This window comes from Poecilia mexicana, unplaced genomic scaffold (assembly GCF_051168715.1).
Source record: "Poecilia mexicana isolate PSO_F unplaced genomic scaffold, ASM5116871v1 scaffold_15, whole genome shotgun sequence".
Lineage (NCBI taxonomy): Eukaryota > Metazoa > Chordata > Actinopteri > Cyprinodontiformes > Poeciliidae > Poecilia > Poecilia mexicana.
In genome coordinates this window covers 15,915,790-15,938,110 of record NW_028263384.1, presented here as the reverse complement: position 1 = coordinate 15,938,110, position 22,321 = coordinate 15,915,790, and the positions used below count along the sequence as shown (strand labels likewise).

The window sequence follows — 22,321 nt, the reverse complement described above, 5'->3', positions numbered from 1 at the left end:
TGCAGTGCTGGTCATTTGAATAGACTGCTTTAACAATGGAAACAGACAAAACAGCCTACCGAATAACACCGACCCGTGCCGTACCTGTCAGTGGAAACAAGGCAAAACGGTATCCAGAAAGAAGTTCTTAATAGAAAAAGTAAGCCAGCGTAAAAATCAATTACTTCACTTGATCCAAAAAACTTTTTTTTATGGATCAGAAATGGTATACGTATTTTGTCTTCGGCACTTATCACACTCAGGAAGGTCACTGGTGGCAAACCCCCACCTCCTTTTTCTCATTTAAAAAATAAACAAAGGGCTTTCCTGTCAATAATTTTGACACTAAGAATTTTAGAGCTTTACACTGAAGCTTGTTTAAGCCCATAGAAGGTCCGTTTGGTCTTGATCCATCTTGGACTCTCTCTCTATTTCCACCTTATTTAAATGTATTCTAAGTAAAGATGTATAAGAGCTATCTACTGCAGGTAAGATATTAACCGCTAATGACCTTCTCAGAGAGCCTCACTTCAGAAATCCTGAACTACGTCATTACTCTCTCCGTTTCCCTCCGTGCCAGAGACGACTTGCTTAGTTTCATTTAGCAACACCACCGTGCTCCTTCTCGCAGAGCTGTTGGGAAAATGGAAAAGAGCTAAAATATGTTGTTAATTCATGGTTGGAAAAACACGCATTGTGGGGAAAAATGCTATTCCTCTATCAATGTTACCCAAGGATAAAGTCAAAGTACTGTATTTTAGCCGCAGCCCTCTGATCTACACTCCACTCATTCCCAATTGCCGTCCTCTATTCCATTCTCTCAATGGATCTATTTCTCGGAGCGAATCGGGTTCATCCTCTGGCCTCAGCCATTGAAAAAAGGTCAAGCAGCCGAGCAGAATGGCAATAACGCCCCTGAAATGGTACCATCAGTGGAACATGATTGATCAATTGAATTCCATAGCACAGAAAAATGTGGGATTAAGTAGAGTATTATACGCACAATGAGTTGAGGCATGATGTTCATTCCAAGTTCATTTCGCCTCCCTCCTCTGCGAGCGGATCAGGCAATCAATAGCGGCCTTGCATATCATATATCACCGCTGCCTCGCCCAGGAGAGAACATAATCTGCTGCAAATTTAGAATGACAGATTTGTACGGGAGCTGAAGCCCTCATCCGCTGTTGGTGGCGCAGTGTTAGAAGGAAAGGGAGGGTGGTGGGAGGCAGCCAGGAGAGTGCAGGTTCCTGGAATACTGGGCTGGAGGTTTTAGCTTAAGATTTTTTTTTCGTCTTCGTCTTCGTTCAGAGCTCAGGACATGATGAGTGAGCAGAGGGAGAAGTGCAGTGGTGGCGGCAGGCTCCCTGCCTGGGTTGATAAGGTCAGAGATCAGAGGAACCTGGAAAGCATAGGCTCATTTGTTTATATAGTGTGTGACCAAGTGAGGAAATGCATACGCTTGCCCTCGACGCCCCCATCCTCGTTCGGTGCCTGAATGTTGCATCCTCGCTCTGTTCTGCTTTCCAAAAGACAGGCAATATGTGGGGGGATGGAAAGAGAGAAGAGGTGCGGGTAATATGTTCAGGAAGAAATAGTTCAGTTAAATAATGGCTCTCTATTTCCCAGTGGCAGAATGAGAGGCTCTGTATGTAATCGGCGGTCCTACTTTTCTCTCCTGAAACGCGCTCTCCCTTACAAGTATATATTTGCACTGAAGGTAATCCATCAATTACCACAGACCTATCAGATGATGACCGTGCTGATGGTGGGGTTGTGGGGCGCTGGTGGCAGGGCGCGGCGGGGGGGGGCAAACGCAGCCTGAGCGGGTGTTTGTGTTTGTAGAGCCAGAGAAAGTCACTGAAAAACAAAGAGGGAGATGACAGTTTTTCCAGCCACCCCTCTCAGTCTAGTGAAGCTAAGAAAATTTAGACCAGGGGTCACCAACTCCAGTCCTCGAGGGCTACCATCCTGTAACTTTTAGATGCGTCTCTGCTCAAACACACCTAGATATTGCAGAGAGGAATGAATGCTGGTGAGGGAATTCAGACATTTTGGAGCAGAGATGAATCTAAAAGTTGCAGGATGGTAGCCCTTGAGGACTGGAGTTGGTGACCCCTGATTTAGACCAATCTGAGCTTTTTAACTTTGCATTTTGCAGCTTTGACCTGCTCAAGTCTCCTTTAGTTGAATCAGATTTCTCTGTAAGAACTATGATATACAAAGATATTAAAACAGCACTGAATGTTTCTTTAGCCCCCCTGTCAAGTTGAGGCAACATCATCCTGCTGTGTTAGTCACAGTAAAACCCTGTTTTATGGTTAATAATAATAAAAAAAAACATGAATACAGAGTTAATATCTTAATATGTCTTTACCATGTTTCATTGTAGAGTAGCAGGATTAGCATGTCTAACATCACAGAAACGGACGTTTCTCACATTTATATCTAGAGAACCAAAATCCTCACATAAACTATGAGATTTACAAAAAAGGCTACCAGGATTCCTCGCCACCTCTCACAACCGGAATGATCCAAAGAGTTCATTCGTGTGTCAACATGGCCGGGAAAATATGTCAATTTTAAACAGCTTTTCTGGAATTGCTGTGCCTCCTCCCACTTTAGTTGAACACCTTTATGTGGAGCACCATGTGGGGTAGAGCAGGTGCACCAAACGCACCGAGTCCAGTCGTCATCACAGTTATCCCCCGGTTTGACAAGACTTCCCCTTCTCTCTCTGCCCTTCTTTCGGTCTCACTACCAATAAATAAAGTTAATTAGCGCCACAAAAAAAAAAAAAAAAAAAAAAAAAATCACATGCCTCAATGGTACGTAAAATGATCTATTCAGGGTGTTACCCACCTCGCACCAGTGATGTCTGGAGATAAGCGTCAGCCCTCTCCACAGCAGTGGGTATACAAATGGAAGCCTTGATGTATAGCTAACCTGGATTTCCTCACACTGTAACAGTGTTCACAGTGAAGAGTGTTGCTATCAGCAGGACATAGTGAACATGGTGGGTTCACTAATTGGAAATGTATTGGATTTTCAAGTTTCTGACTGATCTGTCCCCAACTGATTTATATATGCCACTATAAAAGAAATGGTTTATTTAAAGTAATCCCATGTGGATAAACTGGTAATGTTCCCTGTTGGTCCACTTCCTCCCCCTCTTCTTCCTTTAGATGGCTCAGATGGCTCAGGCCCTGGCAGTGACTCTCAGGGCAGCGTGGAGAGTTTAAGGAAACATCTGCGAGCAGACGCCTTCACCCAGCAACAGCTGGAAGCCCTGGATCGCGTGTTCGAACGGCCTTCTTACCCTGATGTCTTCCCCACTTCAGAACACATCAAACCAGAGCAGGTTTGTCACTTTCTGCCAAGTGAATGTTTTCATTTTCGATTGTTTGAGGATGGTATTTGAGCTGTCAATCAGGACAAAATCCAAAGCAGGTTCTTCACTTTCCGATGCCCGACGTTCTCTTCGTTTGCCAAATCGAAGAGAATGTCCAGGAAGACCAAAGATTAGAGGTGTGAAAAAATATATTACATAGGCTATAAAATGTTTTTACAAATATTTAAAGCTTCCAGCTTTCATGAAATTTTAAGAAAGTTGGAGATGCCATAGACAATGCCAAACTCATTATTGAATTTTCTCCTGTTCTACGTAACAGAGAGCAACAGAAAACTTCCTCTCCCCCACCTGTTGCTGTGATCCACCAGTCAGCTGCGTAATAGGAAGCAGCCACACCATTACAATATTTAAAGCAAAGACAAGTTTGTTGTTTTGGATATTCTTTTAAAACCGAAAAAATTAGTCCATCATAAGGAGTGAAACTGCTGCTGAGCTATAAACCATGTATCTGTTCAACCACAGGCTTTACCAGAGAATGTAGCCTGCCTAATTTCTCCAGCTAAAATCAGCTAACTTTCTGTGCAATAAACACATAAAAACTGCAGATAAATTTTGCATATGCTTATTTTATGTTTTGCTGCCTTGTTTCACTTTGTTTCACTATCTTTCAGATTATAAAAGTTATTGTGGGCACAGTATGAATACCTACCCCTTTAACATTTTAAATTAAAGCAATGAGCTCATGTTACACATTTGTTTTCAAACTGCAACCCCATTATAACATGGTATTTTTACATACGACTGTCATTCAGTCTTAAACCTCTGGAGAATATCTGACAAAGACTTGATTTTTTTTCAAATGCTTGAACCAACGGCAGCTGGGACTTTGAACTGGGAGAGATGGCCTGGATATCCACCACCGGTTATTCAGAAAAGGCTTAAACATTGGGTCATAGTCATTAGACTGTGGCCAATTGGTTCCCAGATTCCACAGTAGCAAATCCATTCCAACAACTGGCCTAGCTCTGAATTTTACATTTAATTAGGTTTTCAGTCTACAGACTTTCATCTTATTCTTTTTATTTCCCTCTACAAAAATCTGCAGATGTCAAAATTGACACTAAAACCTTTAAGATGCACTTTTCTGAGGCTTTACCTGCTTTCAAGCCAAGTCATGTTATGTTAGCCACTTCTGATTTATCTGGTTGAAGTTTCTCCACATACTACACCAACACTTTCTGCTCTAAGCGTATTAGTTTTTGGTCAAAATGTGTGGGAGCTATTATTCTTTGTTGGTTGAAAAGTGACATTACCTTCTACTGCAAACTGGTGCCTAAAAGTAGCCTTGAAACCTACAACCTATTACAGAGGATAAGCTTTATTTACATTCATTAGACTGTTAAACAACAAGCGACTATTAATTTTTCCATTGGAACTCTATCTGGGTGCCCACACAGCCTTAGCTGCGCCTTAATTGAGTTCATTTTCATCTCTGTGCGATCGTGGGGAATTACAGCGGCGATAAATCAGAGGGACAGCCCCTCAGCCTGCTTTACAGCCTCTAATGCAGCTAATTACCAAAGTGATTTCTACGGCAAGATCAATACCAAAACGAATTGGAAATGACTTGCAATCACAAAGAGTGGAGGAGAAGGTATTAAAAAGGCGAGAGGGGGGCTGAGGGTAGGGGGGTGAGAAACGGCGTCAGAATGGTCCAGAAAAATCAGTTTTAATTTAATGTAATATTAATCAGCCTGTTTTCCACTCTTTCCGTGCACCTCCTTTTCTCTGCCTGTTTCCAACACCCCCTCCTTTTCTTAAACTGGTGAAAAGGTGGGATATTAGGCTATTAGGGGCTTGTCTGGTGTCTGCGTCAGGGCATTAAAAAGCCATTTTGAAGAGGCCAGGCTGAATAGGCCTCATCCCTCCCACACTTCTGGCAGCCATGTGGTCAGGTCATTCAGGCCCCTCTGCGCTCGCCACTCGCCCTCCGCCCAGCCCCTGCTCAGCCCCTACCCACATCCCATCTGCATGACAAAATGGCTCTTGTGCGGCTGAGGCCCAACGGGACAGAGAGGAACATCCAGCCTAGTGCCAGGGAACAGTTGTAAGCAGACAATTAGAGTTTATCTGGGATAGAGGCAGACAAGACTGGGGTCACCAGCTTTCTCCTCTGGGACCCCGTACGCCCCCACCCAGCCCCAAACCCAACCCTTTTGAGACAAACAGATGCACACACACACACACACTCTGACACAAACACTCGCAGACTCTTATCCTTTCAAAGAAGAACTGGGTCAGGAAATGTCATCTCATTAACAAATAGGATTCATCGCAACTGCAAACAGAGTCTTCACCAGAGATTAAGGTGTACAAAACAAGAGATTATATGCTCACACCCGGGTGTCTATCACGGCACTGAGACGTAATGAGATTTGTAAAATGCAAAAGATGGATTTTGTGGCGGCTGAGATAAAATGCTTCCAGTAGATAGCAAATAAAAAGAATACAAAAAAATCATAAAACCTAAAATGAAAAATGTAAAATCTGCTTTTCATGCGTTTTTCCTGAAAGTAAAGCACAAAGGCTGAATTTGAGGTTGTACACCCCCATATTTTTCTTCTTTTTTTTTTTTTATAGAAAAGATAAAAAAAAAAAAAAACACCACATGTCTCTCCTGTAACAAAGCCCTGAATGTCTCCTCCCTTGACTGGTCACAGGGATGACTGCAGTGGAGCACAAAGAGCCAGCTGACACCCCGTCCTTTCACTCCTCTTCCAATCCTTCTCTCATCCCTCTCTCCCTCTCTGCCATCTTCTCAGACAAGCCCTAATGCATGCATACATCATCACAGGTCTCGGTGAAGCAAGGGGAGCACGGGCAGGGCCGATGTTCATGGAATTTGCAGGAAATATCCTGTGTGAGAGAATCCAAGCTACACCAGGAGGTGTCACTCAATCATATTCTCTGTAACGTCACCTAAACTGGGATATCTGCTCCGAGTCTGGCATCTAGAATGAGCCTGTGCGCAGGGCATGAGCGATATTAATCAGATCGCGACCCGATCTGGTGGAATGTGAAATTAAATGAAGGCAGACAGAGCTGCACGCCTTTGATTGCCACCTGCTCATGTGTGTGTGCGTTTTGTTTGTCTGCAGGCGAACGAGTACTCCCTCCCGTCCCTGAATGCCAGCCTGGAAGATGTGAAGCCCAGCCTCTCCACCAGTGCCAGCTCCGACCTCGCTTCCAGTGTCTCGCAGAGCTACTCTGTTGTGACAGGTACAATCTGATTCATGCTGCACTGGGCCTTGAAAGAATGCGCGCAGGTGCAGCAGTGAAAGACACTTACACCGAGGTGGTCAGCTCAGCCAGTGAGAGGAACACAGCAGAACAATGTCTTCTGTGTGCTTTTAGCTTCCTAAAAACTCCTCCCTCGACTCAATTCACCAGTCTAACTTCCCAGAGTTCCTACGTCAAAAGATACATAAACATGGTATAAAAAAAACAAAAAACAAAAAACAAAAAAAAAAAGCTCTGTGAAATTTAGAGAAGCACTGGCAGATTCCAAGATGCTGGACACAATGTTATTTTCCCCTTTTTGGAGGGTTTTATTTTCACAGCCCAAATTTTGGAATAGAAAAAAAGAACACACTTTTTTTTTTTTTTTTTTTTACTTGTCTTGGTGTTTATTCTCTTTAAATCTGTTTGCATTTTGTCACATTAGGAAAAAACTTCCAAATATTTTATAATAAATAAAAAGTGGTTGACCAACAAAAATTTGTGGAGAAGTTTAACCCCTTAACTGCCATGCGGAAAATGCTTACATGTTATCCAATGGGTCCATGAGGACACCTGTGTCTTCATGACCATTAAGGGGAAATATGGCAAATGGCCTGTACTTGTAAAGCACATTAATTAGTCCAAAGCTCCTTGCGCTACAGTCAGCCATTCACCCTTTCACACACATTTATACACTGATGGTGTTGAGCTACATTGTAGCCACAGTTGCCCCGGGGCAGTCTGACAGAAGTGAGGCTGCCATGCAGAGGCGCCTCTGGGACCTCTGAGCCCCAACGGCAGGCAAGACGGGTGAAGTGTCTTACCCAAGGACTCAACGGCTGAGACAGACAGAACTGGCAATCCTCTGGTTAGGATTTTGTTCTACTGGCCCCATCACCGCCTTAAATGAGGCTTAGATCATATAATAATACTCTAAACGTTGGACATATCAATATTACACAACAGCAGGCCCATCAAGACATGGCCCTCCAACTTATCTGGGAGCTTATTAATGTAATATTTATGAGGCTAAGCTTTATAGTGAGAGTTATAATAGGAATTTTGCTACTAATTGTTAGTACTGTAGTTGCATCCACTGTTATAAAAAACTACTAAATGTAAGTTGCCTCAGCAAAGTCCCATATCAAGTTGTCATTTCTCCAGCTACCTGGGGTGTAAAGATATACCCAACAAATTGCCAAGAGCCAATTAGGAACCTAAGAGGAGCTACCAATATTTGCTACTCAGGTAGGGGACTTTGTCAACATGGCAATTAGTAATGCACTTCATAAATCTGTGCTTTATGGTGGATCGGCGAGAAATTATCTATTGTTAAAAATGAAGACATACATATTTCAGTTTGTAGTTTACTGTCATGTAGGAGACAGCAAAGATGTGGGAAGTAAGATGCTGTGGTCAGATGAACTTACACTCGCTGCCTGTTGTGGAAAATAATAAGTGTGGTATAAAGCTGTCACCCTGAACACACCATTCCCATAGCGAAACATGGTGGTGGCAGTATTATGCTGGGTAGATGGCATTCCTCAATAAGCACAGGGAAACTGGGGAGAGGTGACTGGAAGATGGGTAGAAGTAAAGACATGACACTTTGCAAATGTTTTTGAAAGTCGGAAATTATTTTTCTTCCACTTGATACTTACTTTGTCTTGGTCTATAACATAAAATTCCAACAAACAACTCTGTGGTTGTAAAATGAAATTGCGGAAGGTGTTTTTGCAAGACACTGCAGATAATGTATAGATTACAAATTTATAGTCTTTCAGACAAATTGTCCGATACTACTTAGTGAAAAATCTCTTTCAACACACTTTGCGAAGCATTTGGTGTTTTGTCTTTGAGGTACAGAATGAGGTGATTCACTGCCAGAGCCCATTAGATCCTACAGGTCTTTCACAATTACTGCTTCTAGCCTCCTAACTGGCTGCTGTTTGCCCAGAATGGCTTGCTAACAGATTGACTGTGAGTGTTTCTCAGGAGAGACAGCTGCTGTCCTCGCACTGCCATCAGAGACTATCATATCTCTTTGACTGACAGCAGCTAGAATTGGACAGTGGCTGGTTAGCTTGCTACAACCACAGACAGTCGCATAAGTATAATGGCAAAAAGCAAAGATTTTTTTTTTTTTTTCCCTTCAAACTTATGGCACATTTTCACTTTTACTTTCATCTGAGCGACAGCAGGCATGTAGGTGCAGTGAATCAGGTATTTTTGTAGCATCTGTATTGCTGTACGGCGTCTTTAGCTCTGCGGTCCAGGCTGATAGCCACCTGGATAATTGACATATTGCTTCATTGTGACGGCCGAAGCTCTCTCCCAGGAGAGGTTAAGTTTACTGAGGGCCACACTGACTCTCTAAATACACTAGGGTTTTAATAAAAGTCCCACAATGGTGCAGTGGGAATCAAAGTCAGCTTGTGTGTGTGTGTGTGTGTGTGTGTGTATATGTGTGAGCTGGTCAGGAAAGAGGACAGCATGATTGAAAAACTGCAGTCGTCCATCTCATATGATCCCTCTAGTCTGGCCCCCGTCTTGGGCATGGAGTGATGGGAAAAGAAAGACCCCCTTTTTATTCCTGAACATGTGGGAGGTAGCTTTGCCCGGGAAAGTTGGGCCTCATGAGAAGAAAGGTGTGTTTTTGTCTTTTATGCAGGGCTCCTCCTATGAAAGCGGTCTCGCTCTGGGGAGCAAACTCATAGCAGGTGGCCTTCAAGTCCACCTGGGAGCCTGGGGCCTCCTAAAGCAATGCCTCTGAGGGAGAGAGGTTGCATTAAGAGAAGGCAAAACTTTTCAAGAAGTGCAATTTGACAGTTCACATCAGTGCAGCCATTTAATTAAAAAAAATGTATATGGGAGCTCTGAACACAAACAAAATTAAACTCACAAGTAATATCCAGTAAACTTTATCAATTCAATGACGCAAAGGAACACATGAAGGAGTGTGTAGGTTGTTAGTGCGCAATATTATTATATATTTTTTTTATGCCATTAGCAAACCCTGTAAATAGGAATGTATGCCAAGGCTGAGAAACTGCTAAATTACCTTCCTCACTTAGGCTGGAATCCAATTATCAATAAATTATGCTCTCATACTGGATGGAGCTATGAGATTATATTCATTCCTTAAATGTTTTCTGCTTCCAATTAAAATGCATACCGTTATTGATCTTGTTGATTTTTATGTCCTGGAATTTGCATAATCTATTAAAGATGAATGATTAATGAACTGCTTAGTTTTGCATTCCAGGGGCCCCCATAGAGAAAGCAAAGTCGGCCATCTTTTGTGTCCTCTGTTTACCCTAACGGGTCAAATGATGCAGTTTATTTGGAGGAACGGTGGCAGCAATGTCACAGCGTTAGTTAGCACACACGCGCACACGCACAGAGATGGCATTTAGGAGGATTATTAAAAATATGCAATATATTAATTAATGATAAAAAACCATTGCACTTTAGCAAATTAATCCAATTAATAGAATATTCAAATGCAGTGTCTTTTACATATGTGTAAAAGGCCTTAACATAAATGATTCCATTTTTGCATTAAAAAATATGGTGTACAGTTTTTCATAAAGAGACACAATACTTGGCTGCCTTAATGCTTTGAACAAGGACATCAAGACAACACTTAGTCTTCTACCACAACATTTCACAAAGCTGCATATATTTGGAGGGATCTTGGCTGATTATCTTTGCACTGTTTTTCTATATTCTCCAGATCTAGAGAATGAAGAAAAACAGTTTTTGGAATAATTTCTGTGCTAATTAACCTTCCTGTTTCCAATTATCATTGTGTTGAAAAACTCATTGTCCACCCTATTTTCATTTAACTAGTTAAATAAGCCACGTTTTTTATTTGAAATATTTTAGTATCGTGATAAGTCGCAATGCACTCTTCCAAGGTTCCCAGGGCCTTTGAAAAGGAAAAAGACCCTCAGCATCACAGATACTCTGTCCGTGTTTAAATGTGGTTGTGTTTTTCATAAGCCATTCAAGAGTTTAGTACATGGAACAAATGACATTTTAAGTCACTTTTTTTCTGAGTTGACAGGAATAGAACTAGTGAGAGTTTAGCGAGGAGCAAGCTGGGTTAGATAATCATTCTCAGCAGAGCCTTCCAGGAAGCCGAGGTGTAAATGGGCGCCCCTGTGAACTCCAGCAGATGTTAAAAATAAAGCTGGTAGTTTTACATTTCTTTTTTTGTCTTTTTTTTTTTTTTTTTTGCATTCACTTCACAGCCACACTGGGTGACAAACAGTAAACCCAATCAGCTGAAAGAGCTGAGTGCTTTACTTTAGAGGACATTTCAGCTGCACACACACAAACAAATAGAGGCTCCTTTTTTATGACTTGGCAGCACCCGCTTTTTTTTTTTTTTTTTTGTGCTGAGTTGCAAACAATACACAGCTACCTAACCTGCGGAGCCTGGTGTGTGGCCTGGTGACAAATGGTTCGTAGCTGCTCAGTTAACGGCTGCAGCCCCAAGCTTAGAAATTAATTCTTTCCCTCCCCCTCCTCCCTTAATACTCATGCTAACCTTTAAGCACACATTTGATAATGAATTATGTTAAAACTGTGGACTGTGAGGGCATTTGACTCTGCAAACGGTCTGTGCTCAGCTAAAAATGGATGCAACGTTCAACTTCTTGGTGTAAATAGTCATAAATCGTCACATCTACAGTGAGCAAGAGCATATTGTGAATTGCTGTTTGCTGAATTCACACACTAGAAGTTTGAACTCAAAGGGTTGAAAACTTTTTGCTCTAGCAACCAATGTACACTAAAGTTCCTCTATGTGCATTTAAAACTAAGACGCTCACTTGAGAGCAGCCAGTTGCTGGTGTGTCTGAAAGCATCTCTCCGAGGATCGGTACAGGTTCCCTAACAGTTTATTTCTATGGTTGATGGGGTCTGTAGATGTGGTATCAGTGGTCGAGCGGAGACAGATGTTGGAGAACTCTATACCATTCTCTTCTCTCGCAGAGATGTGTTTGCAGGGGGAAAAAGGTCCCCATGGACTCCAAGTTTATCTTCCATCTCCATCATCAGGCCCCGGGATTTGACAGCCTCCCTTCTTTTTCCCCCCCTGTGCTGCCTCGTCTCCAGGACAATAAGCAGCACCATGTCTGATTAGATTCAGAGTTCAGTGGTCTTGAACGCAGCATTTGTATCAGTTGTTGACGCTCCGTAACAACCGAACGTTTCACAACGGTTGCCCAGGTACTGAGAAAACAGAAGCAAACTGTAGAAAACGCTGGGGGTCTCGAATATAGTGGAAACAAATACGCCCTGAACCACCAACAATCTGACGCAATACTTCACTAAACAGGCTGTCTGAATTGCAGGTGATAATTTGCTAAGCAACATTAAGATTCCTTTTAATTTCATCTCCCTTTTCTCATTTAAGTTCCAAGATACAATATTGCCATAACTCAATATTAACAATTATAACTCAGAGTAATCAGGAATATGGGACACAAACTTTGCATGGCGATTTTATTGCATGTTTAGCTGAGAATGTCTTGTGCTACAATCAGCCTGCAGGGTAACAAGGCGTTTGAAAGTTGTAACTTTGAAGACTTAACAGAGTTGCATGGGGGGTATAATTAACTGAAGAGCAAAGTTAAGCACCAGGTTGTTGCCATTTTGTCTGAAAACTATATGTCCTACTTGGATTTGGCATGTGACAAAGTTTTGGTCTATCCAATTAAATTCTAAAATGGTTCATCCTAATTTCAAATAAGCTATTTTTAATGAGCCAATCTTAGGCTATAGTGAACCGTTGTCTGTTTTTTTTTTTTTGTTCAAGTGAACATTTAGAGCTTTCAAAGGGTTGCGGAAAAACTGCTACAAAGCACTCAGCTGTGTTGCCGGATTCTCGTGCATTTGCTTTTGAGAGCTGACAGTGTTAAATCCCTCTTCAGCCCTTATCTTAATGAGGAATCGCAACACACAGTCCTGTTGTAAAACAACAATGATGGGGGAAAGCAGCTAATGAGGCTATCATGGTGTCGGGAGGGGCGAAAGAGCCATCTCAGGGCCCCGGCAAACAGAGTAGGGCTCTGCTGCGCGGCGCGGAGGGACCGAAGAGAGACAGAGCTCACATTGATTGCACAGGGTCGAGAGGCAGAGCCGGATGGAAACCGGAAGATGCCAGGACTCATCAGCTGAATTAGATCGGCGCTTGATGTTTTGAGCTGCCTGCGAGCTGATTGTTTGTTCATTCTGCTGCGAGAGAGCAGCCGTGAGATTATGCTGTTTGTTTTCCCAAAACCATAGGGAAATTTTTTATGCATTTGAGCTTGATTGATCAGGGACGATGCGTTCCTGCAACATTTCACTGGTGTATGTTTACACTCAGTTGGATGAATTACTTCGGGGGTGCGTATAAGATTATTATCATAAGCTATGTAAATGAACAAATCAGACACTAAATGCTACTTTTCTGTTCAGTATTCATGTAAGATTCCTCACTCCTAAAAGATACATAGTCTTTTTAAATCTATTATAAGAACATATACTCTTATTGTGTGTTTTTTCATACCTCCATCTCATCTTACATGTGTGACTGACTCAAATTTAAGAACAGAATGTGTGGCAATGTATGTCTGCATCCTATCAAGTTTTTTCTTTTTTTTTTTCTTCTTCTTCCACCTGCCAGACTCTCACCCGTCATATCCGCCTTCCATGTGTGTAAAGCGGGAGCCCCATGAGGCGTCCTTTGCCCCCTTCACCCCCTCCTCTGTTGGGGATTCTGCTCTAGCTGACATCTTACCCCACCAGTCCAGCCTCTCTGTAGAAGCCTCCACTCCCAGCTACCTTCCCCATGCCCACGGCCCCTGCTACAGCCAGTATGCCAGCCAACTCTTTATAGCAGGTACAGCCTTACCCATGAGGCCCGACAGTCGAATAAAAACACGAAAAAAATGTCCAGCTGATTTACCTCTGTGCTCACTTTTGCCCGTTTAGCAATTCTCGGTTGCGCACCAAATTAAAACAGCCACCTTCCCATGCTGCTTTTTGGCTCTGCTGTTGTGGATACAGGAGCTGAACTGACTGTTCGGCCCTCATTATCAGAAGCTAGGCTCTTCCCCTCTCAGCAAAGCCGCTCTCCAATTCTGACCTCCTGCTCATCTCTTGGGTTAACAATAGACCTTCTAGTCGGTCCAGCCTCGTGACAGGCTCAAAGTCAGGGGGGTCAGGGGAGGTGCAAAAAGGGTGGAGGGCTGGCGATGACTGCAAAAGCGTGGATGCTGTTGCCAGGGATTGGCTTGGACCTGAGGCACCCTTACTTACCCAGACCCGGTGTTGTCACTGTTAATTAAAAGTCCGAATATGGAGCAGAGTGCAGAGATAGTTCTCGCTGGTACAATGTTCTTGTCAGTTTAGCTGCCGAGCTTAAATAACTAATGTGATGTTGCAGTCTATTATTTATAACACGAATGTTTCACACAAATTTACTCCAATAGAGTTGGAATAAGCGTCATGATTTTGCAGCTCTGCAGGCCAGACCAAAAGTCATGCCATCTCAAGGGGTTTTATTTATGCCTGTTGATTTGGATTAAGTTAAACTTTAAGTCAAATTTTAAAAAAGGAATCTAGAATTACAGATATATATATTTTTAAAAACTGCAATATTTATGTTTATGAATTCAAGTACCGTTTACTAAAAATCAGCTGATTGGATATGTGAAGACAGATTTTTTGCAACTACAACTTTTGTGGCGAAATGACATTAAATGCTGCAAGCCCCATTTTATTTATTTACTTATTTTACTTTACCAATAAATGTAATCCTGCTATCATCTGAGGTGTAGGCCAGAAAAGACTGAAATACTTAAAAAACGGGGGTTCAAAATAAGACAAAGACGTAATAAATTAATGGTAATAAACATGTTGTAACTCATTTAATGACATTTTCTCTCCTGTAGTCATCTAAAAATTTTATGAACATAACACTCTGAGGCTGGTGATGGCAATTTCCACTCAAATGTCCAGAAAGACATTTCTATTTTAATTTTGCAGCAGTAAATTAGCTTTCTTTATGTCAGTACCAACTCTGTACTTCACTTTATAAATGTATTGTTTGTTGGTGTGCATTGCAAAAAAAAAAAAAAAAAATATATATATATATATATATATATATAAATATATATATATATATATATATATATATTCACAATGGTGTGTCACTTATATACATAATATGCTTCTTGTGCATGCAATCTAAATTTTTATACAACTATTTTAAGAAAGCTTATATTCTTTAATAATTGGGACTTAATCTTGCTAAAACAATGACTTTTTGTTCAGCTAAAATGTGCAATACTACACTAAAAATACTGTATTTAATTTGTTTAATTGGTTTCTCTATTCAAGCATACTAGTCATAACACCTTAACTTGTACTTGCAGGTCGAGAAATGGCGAGCACCACTTTACCTGGCTACCCACCCCATGTCCCCCCCACAGGACAAGGCAGCTACCCCACCTCCACACTTGCAGGCATGGTTCCTGGTAGGTCAAGCATTTATTTATTTATTTATTTATTTATTTATTTATTTATTTTTCTGGTATCATGATAATTGTACTGCTAGCAAGCACAATGAGCCTTCCTTTCAAAGACTCTCACAGAGCTTGAGGTCATTTAAGAGTAAACACCTGTTTGCCAAACATTAAGATACAAAAGGCGGCAGCGGAAACAGTGCAGAGCTTTTACTCCCGGATTGAAGCGAGCTCGTTATAGCTTTAGAAGTCTGCGGTTACCGTGCGGTTAGCGTCTGTGGATGAGGACATTAGATGAACTCGATAGACGATCACCACAATCAGTGGCCATGAGATAGGACAGTTCCTCTCAGTTACACTCCAGCTCCCAGCGCTCATTACCCTCGCCGTTTCCACATGCGGCGCGCTCTCCCCAGCCCCGTCGATAAACACTGCCTGTGCACGTCTCCTCGCCTCCACGGACACGCAGGGCTACAGAGCGTATCTCTTTCCCCTCTACTTAACCTGTAGTTCAGGTTCACAGCAAACAGTTAAGGGTCAGAACACAGAGGCGTAGAGGGCCTGTAAATATTTAAATCACTATCTCTCTCAGGGACGAGCTCGAGTTACATGAGCAGCGGTGAGGATGCTAGAGCAGCCAGTGTGTGTAAATCTGTCGTCCAAACAGCTGAAGACACAACCGCCTCTGTTGTTTAAAGACATACACGGCTCAAACCGCAGGAGGCAGCACTCAAAACAGTCTTGCGGATTTTACAGTACAACCTGGAGTGTGTGCATTACCAATTATCAAAGATTACATTGAGGCAAAATTTAATGTTCGTTATTTCAGAAGTAAAATACAAATACCATCAATATCTATGGATTTTTTTCTGCTTCTGAGTGGTCTACTGACTGACCCTAAACAATGGTAAAGCAAAACCCATTTTTCAGCTGCCCGCTGATGGAACAGCCAGGTTTTATAGTCCTACAAGGAAGAGACATTTAGAAACCCTGGACATCACTCTGGGAATCCCTATGAACTGGACATGACAGACGGAGAGAGAACCTGGATGTGTTACGACGTGCCAGAGAAAAGGATCAGTGCTTAAACAGACAGACAAAAGTCCTGGATGTATAGTAAAAAGGACAGAGGAGAGACAATTGAATTTAAAGAAGATTGCTAAAATGGAAGTGACTTGATTGGATGATAAATACATATATGAGTTGGACAATGCAAAATACATATATTTTCCTGTTTACAGTTATCTCCACTAATGACTGCTTGTCTCTGTTTTCTCACCAGGGGGTGACTTTTCTGGAAACCCTTATTCTCATCCCCAATACACAACCTACAATGAGGCTTGGAGGTTCAGTAATCCAGCGTTACTGAGTAGGTACATCCACTGACTTTGTCTTCATTCCCGTGCCTTACACTCTCAACTTTTACACAATTTTCCACATTTAAAATAATGGTCCTAAATCTTGTTGATTGGGATTTTATTCTACAAACCAACACACAGTAGTGCGAAATTATGACAGAAAGTACAAGAATAAAAATGGTTTTCTATTTTTTCGACAAATAATAATTTTTTTTTTTTATGTATAAGATGTATTTAATCGGAAAATCTAAATAAAATCCAGTCAGATATAAAAGTCATTTAGCAATTAAGTAGAGCCCATCTGTGTATAAATCGTTTTCAGTATAAATCCATCAGTTTTTTTGAAGGCTTCAGAAATTAGTTAGAGAACATCAGTGATCAAACAGCATCAAGAACATCAAAGAAAAGATGAGAGAAAAAATTGTAGATAAATTTAAATTACAAAAAAATATATCTCAACCTTTAAAATTGAGCATGGTATATTAACAAAAAAACAGTACTGTTCAATCATCCTCTGAAAATGGAAAGAGTGTGGCACAAATGCAAACCTGCCAATACATGGTTGGTCACCCACCTAAACTAAAAGGCCGAGCAAGGAAAACAGAAAGCATGTGGAAGAAGGAGCTTTGGTTACATGAGGTTAAAAAAGCCCCTTGATCAAAACATCTTGAACACACTATATCAGTAATGTAACAGTGATGGCAGCATCATTCTGTGGATTTGTTTTTTTTTTTTTTTTTTTTTTTTTTTTACAGAAAGGCCAGGAAAGGTGGAGTTGATGGCAGGATGGATAGCATTAAAATATAAAAAAAAATCTGGGAGGCTGCAATAGGCTATAGATTGGGATGGAGACTAAACTTCCAGAAGAAGAGAGAAAATAAATGGGGCCAGGTACTTTAACTCCTTAATGTCCATTAGGAGTTAGATTTTATTGACTTAAATAATTGACAGAGGAAAGCAGAGACACTGAATATATATGTCTATTTATTTAATAATTTAGCTGCAAAAATTTTTATTGAAAATTTTGGCTATACATATATCAAAGTGCTATGAATCACGAATTATAAATTACAAACCCTGCAATTAACTTGATTTTAATCAAGTCCCATTTCTAATTATATATACATACAAAATCACATTCATATGTTCGAGAAGCCTAGTCAAAGTCTAGAGTAGACCAAAATCTAAATCAAAATCAGTGGCAAGACTTTTAAAGCAATCTAAACACATTTGCAAATAAACATTTGAACAGTTTTTATTCTCCACGTGTGCAAAGTAGAGTCCTAACCCAAAAGACTTTCAACTGTAGTGCAACAGTGGGGCTGAACAATGTTTAGCATACTTTTCTGTCATTTATTTGTAAATACCTGTGATCTAGTATATCTTTCACTTCAGAAATCTTAATATAGATTGCAATGAGACAAAATGTTAAAAAATTAAAAAAAAAAAACAGTGTCCAAGGCAAGGCACTGTAACTGATCAAATTTAAATGTGTTTTCTGCTCTTTTATAATCGACTAAAATCACCAGACTGTGACTGTTCCTTTCAGAGACTGTGGTCCTGCATCATGTTTCTAACGGTTTCCAACGGCTCGTTCTTCTGTTAACTTTCAGGTTCCCCTTATTATTATAGTGCCGCATCCCGTGGCTCCGCGCCTCCCGCTGCTGCCACTGCCTATGACCGCCACTAGTCACCCCGGAGACCAGCTCAAACTGCAGGGCCGGAGCTTCAACCTCCACGTTGTTCCTGTCTGAGAAACACTGGGACCTCTTCATCTTACGCGATAAGGACGAAGGACGAACGAGGCTGGAGCCGGCGCACCCAGCTCTAGCTTTTACGCATTTTGGGTCAGAGCAAGAGGGGGGGGGGAAATCCTGAAGGAGTTTGGAGCCTGTAAATTCCTCACAGGCTTGAACATTTCCAGAATGACTTCTACAGAATCTATAAATATATATATTATCAAATATAAACTGAAGAAAAAAAAAACGTGTGAAGAATACCATGTGGAAAAATGTTTGTGGGATTTATAATTTTTTTTTTCTTTTGTCTTTTCGTTGATGTTGTTGTTATTTTATTCATGAATCCTCACACTTCTTTATGTAATAAACTGCAGTATTTTTTGTCTGCTCTCAAGAGACATTTCCAGGAGTGATTGATGGTGGTCCCACCGATTGATAATGTAGCAACTTACGCCAGTGTTGAGGGCCTGCTTGTTACACCTAAAAGAGATGGGTTCTCCACATTTACAGTAGAACAAACTTTTTTTTTGTTTTTGTTTTCTGGTGCTTTGACATAATTCGTTCAGTCGTCCTTCTTCTCCTGCCCATCCTGAGCTATCAGCACGTCCTTCGACGTTTACCGATCCTCCGTTCCCAGAGCAACGTCGCACCTGTGGCAAACAATCAGATGTAAAAATGTAAATTCTTTTGCAAAGTATAAAAAAAAAAAAAAAAAAGTGTGGTGACCATGAATTTATAAGGGTCATGTCAGGATTTTAAATACTTCAACAATGTGAGGGATTTTTCTGTCAAAGTTTTTATGTAAACAAACTTATCAAAGATTTTCTGGATTGTTTTTTTTTTTTGTTTTGTTTTTTTTTCTGTCATGTTCCTTTGCTCTTTTTTGCACTAATAACTCCGTTTAATTGATTTTTTAATCATCTTTTTGAGGAACAGTTACCTAAAAATCTCAGTTTAAAAGTGCATAGCTAAGTTAAACACACAAACAATTCATCCTGGAGCTCTTTGGCTAAATGAAGCCTCCTGATTCAGTTGCATAAGTAAAACCACAAGATGCCCTGCAAAGGTTAGAAAGATGATGCAGTTGTGATAAGAATAACCATAAATTAGCTTCAGTAATTGCCTTACAAGCTTGTTTTGTCAACCTAAACTTACACCTCTTTAGTAGAAGTCACACATTTTCCTCTTCACAGAGGCTGAAATTGAGCATTTGTTTTTGTTTGACTGTTTGTTTTGGGGGGAAATATTCTGTGAATGTACTCCTCCTACCACATTTGCCAAAGACTTAGTTGGATATTTAATATTTTATTTACAGTAAGTTTAATATTTCAGTATTATCTTATAAGAGAGTCAAGACTCAACACGTAACGCCGAGACAGGTGAACGACATGATCCTTGCGAGGAAGGTGAAATCCAGTGGCTTAATATTCCAACAGCTGCAAACTAAGTGCTGCTTTTTAGAAAGACGTGTGAATAATGTGAAGACAATTTGTCTCTGTAAATATATAACATCGTACAGAAACACCGCTGCAGTATCGTACTAATGTACCAGCTCCCTTTGTAGATAAACACACTGAAGCTCATAAAAAAAAAAAGAAAAACAAAAAAGAAGAAAAACGTGCATTACATTTGTGTCTCAGTGTAATGTTCTGCTCTGAGGAAAGTATAACCTATGGCTATATAGCAGTGGCAGGTTTCAGATGCTAACATTCACATAGGTTGTCTTTTGTCGTTTTTGCTTTTTTTTTTTCCTCTTTGATTTGTTGTCATGATGGTGTTTTATGTCACTATGCAATGAGTTGAATGGCTTTCTGTCACTGTTTTGTTGTCGGGCTCAAAATAACCGGTCCCCATGGAGAACAGTACAAAGGTTAACTAAAAGATTCAAACAACTCGTGATGAGAAATGTTTTTTTTTTTTGTTTTTTTTTTATCGTTTTCGCTTCCCTTTCACTTAAGAAGACCTGGGTAACAATCACAAGATGTCATCCTGTTTGCTGTTTGTAGATGTAATCATCTCCTTGTGCAGAAACGCAGAAGCCTCAGACACAAAACTATCTGCCATCCCTCCGTTCTACCATCGATAGGACTAACAATGGGCAACCAAGCTAAAACCTGCTGTCAGGAAGAGAACCAGGAAAGAAGAGAACAACACTTAATCTGAAAGCAAACTTCCACAAATTGCACTTGGGACTTGCATATCTGAAAACGTAACAACGTGGTCATTCCTCTCGGATGTGAAGCACCTCTGCTGGACCGGGTCACCCGCTGCTGTAAAAGATGATACAGGACACGTGTCACGGACATTAAAAAGGATCTGATGAAAATCTATAAGGAAAGCCTCATGGCCTCAATCATTGTTCCTTTTCAGTTCTGTTCCAATTCTTTTTTTTTTTTTTTTTTTTTGTGCACATGAGAAATAAATTCTTTTATATGTCCATTGTTGACTTGATGTGTGCTCATTATTAACCCCATAAGAAGTGATTCAAAGATCAAGGTTGAAGCGGGTGCGTGTGGGTGTGTGTGCATGTGTGTGTGTGTGTGGGATGCAGAGTCTCTCCTCAGGGCTTATTGACGTTTGGGTTTATGAACAGTCAGGCCAACAATGCATTCATAGATTATTACTCTAGAATATGAAATGCACAAAGTTTCATGGCGTAATGTTGAAGTGTGTGTTTTTTTTTGTGAGGCAGTGAGAAGAAACAATATAAATGGTGATTACTGTTTAATTAGCCCATGTCAATCGTAAAAAGAACAACATAGTTTTATGGACGTGGATGTGCATATGGGCTGACAGAAGAGAGTTAAACAAAGAAGCAGGATAGTTGGGAATGCAAGAGAGCATTCTGACTTACAGTCTATTTAATGATGCATTGGTTTCATCCCGCCATAGCCCGCTGCTGCTGCCGCCGCTGCTATTGCTGCAGCCGCACTCTCACTCTGAAACGCACAAACGCAGTCAGTTGTAATTCAATTTCTCTGCTTTCCTCTGCCTATTGTTTATTTCATGGATCCCCCGTGAAGCATCAAAAGCTGCTGTTTCTGTCAGCCCCTAACTGTCCTATGTTTTGTCATTCAGGGCTTGTTAAAAGATAAAACACACACACACACGCACACGCATATACACACACACACGCAGGCACGCATACACATGCATTTCCTCTTCCCCCAGCTGAGAATTCCCAGTGGTAAAATTATTCCATTTAGATGGGAACTTTTTTGTCACTACCCTGTCTAAATTGGCATATCTGGCTCTCTCTGAGAAACCAATAAACTGTGAACCCGGATGCATCTGTCAGTCAAGCTCATCTTTACTTTAGCAGGTCCAGATGACAACAACAGCAGAGGAAACACACACACACACACCAGGCAGAAGGCGGCGCACTGATTGGCTCTCATCAGTTAGGCATTACGAAAAGCACCTGTCATCCTCGGGGCTTCTCAAACCGACACAGAGAGGCCCCTGCCATGGGGCCAACGGGGCCACGCGGAAGACTTACTCAAACACTTCACCCTCATTGTCAGCCTGGCCCGCTGATGCCCCACAGCTTGGCCTCTCTGGTGTGATTCATGTCTGTCACCGATAATTTATACAGCAAAAATATGCCTCAGCTAGCAGGTGGAAACAGTCTTGGGGAAAGCGCTGAAAATATAAAAGCTTCAGACATCAATCGGCTGGACTGAAGACTGCTTTAAACGTTAAATCTTCCTAAACTGGGTCAAACTTTGTTTAGTAACTTGATAGTTTTTATTTGCTGAAGGGAGATATTGTGCATTAATGAGCGTTTTGATAAGCGCAAATATGAATGTGCCCAATTACAATCAAAGCTGATAGCCAGTGTTTGCTGGATTCCATATGGTGCAGCCTGAATCACCTAAGATTAATAAAATAGTTAAAAACTTAACCCAGGGAGGAAAAAATTAAGATGAAGTGCATCATATAAGAAACGGACTATATGCAACAATTCAGACAAGTTGTCAAATTCCATTTGAAAATACACAACATTAAAATTTTATGAAGTAACCATGCATCCTATTAGAGGATGAACTTATACATTTACACAAGTGTGTCTCTGATCATGCCAGGTGCATTTAC

General features: G+C 41.0%; 1 protein-coding gene across 1 annotated transcript in view; it reads left to right on the top strand.

The window, feature by feature from the left end:
* Nucleotides 1-22,104, top strand: part of pax2a (paired box 2a) — a gene marked incomplete at its 5' end in the record, with an annotated part of 35,685 nt that extends 13,581 nt beyond the window's left edge. Inside the window, 6 exons of the mRNA XM_014970216.2 lie at nt 3,162-3,337; nt 6,487-6,607; nt 13,287-13,502; nt 15,040-15,141; nt 16,412-16,498; nt 18,120-22,104. Coding sequence (XP_014825702.2) covers nt 3,162-3,337; nt 6,487-6,607; nt 13,287-13,502; nt 15,040-15,141; nt 16,412-16,498; nt 18,120-18,241 — 824 coding nt within the window. The remainder of the gene's footprint in view (nt 1-3,161; nt 3,338-6,486; nt 6,608-13,286; nt 13,503-15,039; nt 15,142-16,411; nt 16,499-18,119) is intronic.
* Nucleotides 22,105-22,321: the final 217 nt, after the last annotated feature.